At 35.9% G+C, this 8893-nt stretch overlaps 1 protein-coding gene across 1 annotated transcript; it reads left to right on the top strand.

Annotated features, from left to right (window-relative positions):
- Positions 1–680: 680 nt before the first annotated feature.
- LOC134277404 (uncharacterized) lies at positions 681–8081 on the top strand. The gene is made up of 8 exons (XM_062759738.1): positions 681–777; positions 975–1051; positions 1600–1671; positions 2298–2424; positions 4790–4884; positions 5505–5573; positions 6757–6876; positions 8003–8081. Exons 1-7 carry the CDS (start codon positions 681–683, stop codon positions 6856–6858), a joined length of 639 nt encoding a protein of 212 aa, XP_062615722.1. The 3' UTR covers positions 6859–6876; positions 8003–8081.
- Positions 8082–8893: the final 812 nt, after the last annotated feature.

Genomic DNA, 8893 nt, shown 5'->3' with positions numbered 1-8893 from the left:
GATGCGGAGCGCCATAGTTTGAACAATGATCATATTTTATTATTACAAATGGGATTGGGAAAAAGTTTTTTAAAAATTAATACACCCTTTCCCTAAAGTTTTAGGGATACTAATTAGCAACGATTACATGACCAAAAAAAAAACAGTTTTGTCTTCTGTAGTATTTTTTTGGAGTTCCTACAGCCATGATAAAGTTGTTCATTGTCAACGTTATTATATGCATTTAAATCAAAGTTAGAAGACACTTTTATTTGCATATATACTACTACTATAGTTGTTAAATTCAGCCCCCCCCCCTTTCTTGGGGTGGGTGGGTGTTTCGGGTCATATGTAACATAGACCTAAATTGAACTAATTCCCATGAAGAGTTCAAGAGTTTAACCTAGCTGTACTTAAGTTCAAAACAGACTGCATGATACCGTATCAAAAGTAATATCATGGTTCACACTAACAGATAGATGGTCACCAACATAGATAAGAGTGATAAACACCATTTTATTTCGAAATGAACCAGCTTTGGGGAATCCCACAATATTCTAGACTATTATTTGGGGAAAATGTTCAATTCCGTACACATTGGTGAAGTTTTGATTTTTTTTTTTTTTTTTTACACCTGTAGAGTTTGTAGAGTCTAACATTTGTAACTTTGAATTCGAATTGAAAGAAAATTGTGCGCTGCGATGAATGTTTCTGTTATGAATGTTGTAGATATTAAGTATAGATATGCCTTTCTTGCAGTCATCTTTGGAATAATATATTATCTACCCTCTGTCCAAGGTAATGCAGTTCTTTTTTTTTTACTGAAATTTAATGCATTTTTAAATTTGTAATAGCATTTCCTTAAAATCCGAAGTATGTTTTTCGTACAATTACACTTCACTTCAATTCCTTTTCATACTTGTATGTTTACCCCTCTCCTTATTGCTACTGAGTATTTACAAAACATGTCTGATGTGTATAATTGTTTTTCTTAGGCTTGCGTTGTCTGAAATGTTCCTCCATAACCGAGCCCCGTCTATGTACCGACCTGGAAACGTGCCAGTTGGGGGAGGTGGGTGTTTACAATTACATGCGCGGATCTAGAGGGGAGGTGGTGGTCCGGAACTACCCCCCCCCCCCCCCCCGGAAAAAGAATCTTGGATCCGTCTGTTATAATATGATGCTAATTTTGGTTTTAAAAAGTTCACAGTCATTTGTTATGTAAAAATAAGTATATATAGGGTTGCCAAACATATAGTCCCCTTACCCCACCTTCTCAATTAAATACCAAATTGAAATTGTTTCACAGACTTTGTAAGAGATGATTATAAAAACATTTTAAAAGTATGTGAATGTAAATGATTTTATAAGAAGTGGAATTCATTTTATTTAGTACCTCAATCCTTTTCATGTTCAGTGAAATACAATAAAGAAACAATATTTATGAACAACAAAACATCGGGCATAGTAATTTTCTAAGACAAACTATAATAATTTCTCTCGGCTATTTTCATTTAAGTCTAGCCAGGACAAATAATATGCATAAAGAACTCAAAAAAATTAAGCATATTTAAATTTTTTCTTCAAATTTAGATTGGTTTTATTACATTATAATTGTAGATATGTGGGGTACGACAGCTGATGTCGGACAATGGTGACACTTCATACTGGACGGGTTGTGTCCCCCGCGCGGTAAGGACCCCCTCTTCTTACCCCCCCCTTCCCTTTTATCTTTCCGTATAATCAGTTAAACTTATTGCAATCCACGAGTAATATGCATACACTACCTGAAATATATGAAAATTTGATGTTGCATTGCTATAAATTAATTAAGGAAATTTATTATAGACGTAAAATACCACATGAGATAAAAGCGAAAGAAAAAAAAATGAAATTTGATATTTAAAACTAAATAAAGAAAGAAAGATGTACATGATCACTTCAGTAAATTAAGAAACTTATCAAATCAAATTGATGAATAAAGGATTGTCAGTGTCAATGTCAAGAGTTTAAAGTTGTTGGATTGTTTTAAAATTTGTTTATTTTCATTTTAAACACCAATGTTGACTAAACAATCACCCACATTATAATGCTTCATTCATGAACACCAAAGTTGACAAGTAAACAACCCACACACTAGTTCTTCATTCCTGAGTTTACACGGTCACTTTTAAAAGTTGACAATAGTTAACAATTTTTTTGGTTTTACAATTTCCCACAATTTATTCTTTTTTCATCTTATCTACACCGTCAAACTATATACGATATATTGAAATTAATAAAATTCTTTAATCTGAGATTTGAGTTTAATTCTCCAGGGTTGTGTTTCCGTGGATACCTCGGGGCACTTCATTGGTAAAAGAACCAGTTATTACGACAAAGAAGTCATTTGTCAGCACTGTTGCTCCAGCGACCTTTGCAATTCTCAAGGATGCGGGGCACTCGGTATGTACACAATTAAGTCTGACGATCAATCCCCCCCACTCCTGATAAAACCTCCAGCACACGATTTTACGTTAGGTCGTGTTTGCATAAAATGTAGCACGATTTGACGTTAATCTAATCGAAGAGATTTGTTTAACAATATTCAGTTTTATCCATTAAATTTCAGGGATGCAACATTAAGTTTAGCGAACAAATTTAAAGAAAAGTGGTCCCCCGCTTTACTGTCTTAGTGGATAGAATGCCTTGTTGATTCTATGAAAGTTTATTTATATTAGTGAGGGTTATCTATCTTGAAGGGTGAATGAACCTTAATTAATACTCAAGAATCCCCTCCTACCCCCTCTCTCCCCGCTCGATTTATATATGAAAATATTTATGCATGGAAAGACATCTCCTCTCGCTGCAACTTGAATTTTAGTGTTACTCATATTACCAAAATTAATAAATATTCCCGGAGTATGAAGTTAGCAAAGTCAAAGAATTGTGCTCCCCCGCTTTCAGTGTCTTTGTGGGTAGGGTGTCATTTTTTTTTATGACATACTGTGTCACATCTTGTCACAGGTAATGCACATGTCAAATATGAAGACTCCATCTCTTCTCAATCAAAAGTTATTACGAAGTGAAACACTGATGACCCCATATGGCTAAATAGCGAAGATGAAACTTTTTTTAAAATGCAAATTAAATATATTGGTACCCAAAGTAGGGCCATCTCACAAGAAATACGATTGTGAAATACGAAAGCCCTAGCACCACCTGTTCTATAGTTATGGTCAAGGATAAGTTTTTGAAAGGTAGGTCAAACGCCAAGGCCAAAGGGTCAAAGTTGTTAGTTTATTAAGGAAGACCTTGCCACAAGTATTACATAGGTGAAGTATGAAAGCTCTTGTCCGAACTGTTCAAAAGTTATGGCCAAGGTTTAAGTTTTTAAAAAGTAGGACAAACTCCAAGGTCGGGGTCAAAGGGTCAAAGTTCTTTATATCCAATGAAAGGTCTTGTCACAAGTAAATACATATGTGAAGTATGAAAGCCCTTGACCGAACCGTTTTAGTAGGTCAAACTCCAAGGTTAAGGTCAAAGGGTCAAAGTTCTTGGTATCCAGTAAAAGGTCTTCTCACAAGGATTACATATCTGAAGTATGAAAGCCCTAACCCTTACGTTTGAAAAATATGGCCAAGGTTAATGTTTTTTCATAAGTACTTAAATCTCCAAGTCAAGGTCAAATGGTCAAAGTTGTTGGTATCCAATGAATGGTCTTACCAGAAAGAATACATATGTGAAATATAAAAGCCCTAGTTTCTGCCGATCAAAAGTTATCGCCAATGTAAAATGTCGGAATTTTTGTGTAAAAGTGGGTCAAACTCCAAGATCAAGGTCAAAGGGTCAAATTTGATGGAATGTCTTGCCACAAGTATTACATAAGTGAAGTATGAAAGCCCTTGCCCGAATAGTTCAAAAGTTATCGCCAAGGTTCAAATTTTTAAAAAGTAGGTCAAAGTCCAAGGTCAAGGTCAAAGCGTCAAAGGTTTTTATATCCAATGAAAGGTCTTGCAACACATATTACATATGTGAAGTATGAAAGCCCTTGCCTGAACGGTTCAAAAGTTATGGCCAAGGTTAAAGATTTTAAAAAGTAGGTCAAACTCCAAGGTCAGGGTCAAAAAGGTCAAAGTTGTTTTTATCCAATAAAATGTCTCACCACTAGGACTACATATGTGAAGTATGAAAGCCGTTCAAATATTATGGCTAAGGTTTTTTCATAAGTACTGAAATCTCCAAGGTCAAGGTCAAAAGGTAGAAGTTGTTGTTATCCATTAAGAAAGTCCTTGTCACAAAGAGTACATATGTGAAATATGAAAGCCCCAGTTTCTACTGGTCAAAATTTATGGTCAAAGTAAAAGTTTGGCATTTTTGTGTAAATGTGGGTCAAACTACAAGGTCAAATATGGTGGTACCCAAAGAAAGGTCTTGTCACAAGAAATATACATGTGAAATATGAAAGTCATAGCTCCACTAAATCAAAAGTTATGAGCAAGGTTAAAGTTTTTGTTACGGACGGGCAGACGAATGAGATTTAATGTCCCCTCGCTATCGCGAAAGCCGTGGTCAATAAATATATGTGTACACTAATTTTTTTTACACTTATTTATACCTGATAATGGGAATTTAGTTTTTTAAAGGATATCTACATGTATCGTAATATTTTACTGTGCTGGATATACAATTGTACTTATAAGTGCTATTTACAGTTTTTAAGAAAGGGGGATGGGGTAGGCCACGGGGTGTACGCCCCCTTTCTATCCGCTACTTTGAAACAAGAACAAAAAATAACGACATCTTGTATCTTATGTATTCCCTGTTATAGGTTACCCCACTGACCGCGGTCCACTTTGCTATGATTGCAAAAACTTAGCTGAGCCCGCCAGCTGCCACAAAATCGCCATCTGTAACCATAATGAGGTAGGCACCTGTCAAAATCGCCATCTGTAATCATAACGAGGTTAGCAACAGTCAAAATCTGATAAAAAAAATCTATCATTTTAAGAGCTGAATTAAAAAAAAGCTTGCACTCACGATAATTAGATTTACTTTATGTGCAATAAAACAATATAAGAACAAAAATAAATTTGTTCACCTTTATTCAAAATACGGATCATAGGACAATCCCCAGTTAAGCTTGGACTTTCAGTAAGGCGTGGCATTCTCGACGTTACATAATTAGCTTCTGAAATTTACACAATTGTTGAAATATACATAGGATAGAAATTCGGCCGAATGTCAACTGGTGTAGCAAATAGCCAAATAAATTAAAACTTCTCACACGGCACAGAGGCGAGACTTAACCTAACCCTAACCCTAACCTTGTCAACAACAATTAAAATTCCTTATGTTATTAATTAACAGATGAGAATCATTTGTTAATTTGACAGACGCAAATTACGTTGCGCCGAGAATGTCACGCCTTACTGGAAGAGTCCAAGCTTACCTGAGAACTGTACTAAGGGGGGGGGGGGGCTGGATCCCTCTCCCTCTAAATTCGACAGTGCAATATGTCGTATATAAGCATCTTTCTTTTTCAGAAATGTTACGTAGGGACCGAGGCTCACTTTGGACATCTTTACTACACCACACGCTGTGAAACAAGTCACGTGAGTACAGTAACCAATGGACTATTTTCAGTAGCCGGTTACTCGCTTACTTTACCGATCGAGTACCCAGTTACATGTATATTATTATTAATCGAATGCTTTTTCATTACACCTTATAAAATTAATTTACTTTCCCGCTTGCGATATACTAGTTGTAATTAACGTTTTATTCACAGTTTCTATTGAAGTTTCTATATTCTTATGAATGTACCGCAAGTAAACTCTAATTTCTAGTACAAACAAATTGATGTACATGTATAGTGTACACGTCGCCCGCGTGTACTCTCGAGTCGCGGATTAAGGAGCTAATCCTTACGTCGCGGGTTCGTATTTACTGCGGGACGTAGAGACCGGTCCTTCGGATGAGACCGAATAAACCGAGGTCTACTGTCGCAGTAGGTGCTGGCAGGAAAACGATCCTTCACTGCGTCTTGGCCGTCAGTATTAAGTAAAGGTGTATACAAGTAATGATAAAAATTTATAGCCCTCCACAAATTGTCTTCTCTACTTATGTACAGGCGATGTAAAATTAATATAAATCTGTAGGGCTGGGTATTGGCCAGAAATTTTGTATTGCGATATATTGCGATATTTTTTACTGTATTGCGATATGTATTGCAATATTTTCAAATTTTCGAAAAAACTACAATGGCATTTTCTCAGTATATTAACCATGTTAACTTTTATTTACATGCATAATGTACAAAATTATGAAAATTAACCAAAAGGAAAAAAATCATGTTGATTTTATTGAAGTTATGCTCTGAAATCCATAAAACAGCTTCTGTCTTACTGTTGGGCTAAATAACAAACCTTTCTTATATATTTTTTTATATTTGATGATTAAATTCCTGAGTCAAAGCATTTTGCCGATATATCGATATTACAAAAACGTACTACAATACGATATTTTTTTGTCACTGTATTGCAATATATTGAAATATTGATTTTTTTGCCCAGCCCTATAAATCTGTGTACCCAGTAGCATCTATGATTATGCTAACTGACACTCGCATCGTTCAATGGTTCACCGGTTAATCGGGTACTCGTTGACAACATGCCCGAAACCAATTATCTCCCTTTAGATTTGTTGGATGTAGGTGATACTAGGAAACATGCACTTCATGCATATGTAGATAATTCCCAGCCAAGACTAAGTGAGTCGGTTTATTTACATGTATAGGCCTGCACGTCCCTGGACCACGCCAATCCCCTGGGGAGGAGAGCCGTGGGTTGTAAGCATTGCTGTACAGGGGATCTCTGTAATGCCGGCTGCAAGGGATAAGGATCGACTCCCAAGGAGGTGAGCTGCATTCAGTATATTCTATTTATAGTTACAGAGCAGGACCGTATGAAGCAACCCCAGAAAGGAGGAGTACAACCTAAGGATAATTTTTGAAAACCTGAAAAAAATTCTTGAGAGGGTACAACAATATAAAATATTATTTGTTTTCTATTTCAAAGAATATACTAGCGGAATAATTCTTTGGTACAAAAACTAAAGATCAGCTTTATTATCGATATAAAACTTACATGTACATGTATACGGGAAAAGTCCTTGGAGCGAGGGCACGACTCCTAGCGGTGCCCCCTCCAACCCCGTTCCTACGGGCCTGCGGGTATAAAAGTATTCAATTTTGTTTCTGGCTAAATCAATATCACGAGTACTTTGAAAAGAGGAATCGTCAGATGCATTCAAAGTGTTGCTTTTTAGAGTGTGAATTAAATTTACTCCACTAATGAAGCTCTTTCATATGACATGAAGGTCAATGACCTTGTGACCTTGACTGCGACCTGTATTCTAAAAATAGCTTTTTCTGCGAACTTTAACCTTCGCCGTAACTTTTGAACCATGAAAGATAGAGACTTCATATTATGTATGCATACGCTACTAATTAAGTTCTTTCCAGTGATACCAAGGTCAATGACCTTGAGACCTTGACTGTGACTTTCATGCTAAAATAGCTTTTTTGAACCTTAACCATAATTTTTGAACCATGAGAGATTGAAACTTTATATTTGGTATGCATACTACACTAATCACTAATCAAGTTCTTTCATATTATACCAAGGTCAATGACCTTGTGACCTTGAGAGAAGGAGCAGGCCTTGGGGGCCATAAAACTTAGACGAACTCACTTTTGATCTCAGTCTCACGTGCACGTTTCCACTATATATTCCTTTGGTAAAAGTGAGACTGAGATCAAAAAATTGATTTCATCTAAGTTTTATGGCCGGGCCCAGGCCAGGAGGGAGAGAAAGACAGAGAGCGGTAGGGAGAGGGGGGAGTGGGTGAAAGGGGGCTGGAGGGATTATTAAAAATTAAATACATGTATGCCAAACTCTTTTATGATAAAGAAATATTATACATGTTCTAGCTGGTCTTGTTTAGTACTTTAACGTACGGTATTTTTTTTCTTATTATTTAGATTCATTGACGTACAAGAATTGCCATGGAAGATGTGTCATAATTTTCTTGTGAAAATTTATTGCAAGAATAAATGTGTATTTCAGTATTCAAAAATACCGTTTGCCTTTTTTTGCCTTAGGATCTCACGATGAGAGCAGCATGGGCATGTATAATTATACGATATATAATCAGCTTCAAAAAGACAGTTACGTGTACTGATACATAGATCTAGAATGTCTCGGATTTCAGAAAGAAATACTAGTAATTAATAATCGTAAATTAAAGCCTTTAAATCATGCCACTTTTTGAACAAAATCATCAGAAGCGTTCATTAGTACAATTTTCAGTTAACCTTAGACTTTCAATAGGGCGTGACTTTCTCGACACTATGAAATTAACGTCTCTTATATGGCAAATAGATTCTCATTGGTTAAGAGATCAATAACATCAGCAACTTCAAATTGTTTGCTTTATTTTTAGCTTTACGATCATTTTTTTAACTTATAAAAAAAGATAAACAAGAAACATAGCCAAGTCCCAGGACTGTTTGTTAGTCCGGGACGTCGGGCTTGAGGATTTTTGAACCCCTGTAGGGCGTGACTTTCTCGACACTATGACAACGATGAGACGATTTAAACCCGACCTCTCTGCCGTACGCAACACTATCATTGGATCATTGATACACTCGTTGACATTTGCCGGAATGTCTACCGGTTTTTCAACAGTGAATGAAAGTCTGTGTAAATTTCAGACGCTAATTATGTAACGTCGAGAAAACCACGCCTTACTAAAAGTCCAAGGATAACTGAGAATTGCACTAATTCTAGAATTATCTCAATAATTACAGTGTATTACAACTTAAAAATATCTTAAAACCTAATAAGGAATCAAACTCTGCTTAGATATAACT

This window comes from Saccostrea cucullata, unplaced genomic scaffold (assembly GCF_032062105.1).
Source record: "Saccostrea cucullata isolate Sc308-1 unplaced genomic scaffold, CSIRO_AGI_Scuc_v1 ctg510, whole genome shotgun sequence".
Lineage (NCBI taxonomy): Eukaryota > Metazoa > Mollusca > Bivalvia > Ostreida > Ostreidae > Saccostrea > Saccostrea cuccullata.
This window is presented reverse-complemented; position numbering and strand designations above follow the sequence as displayed.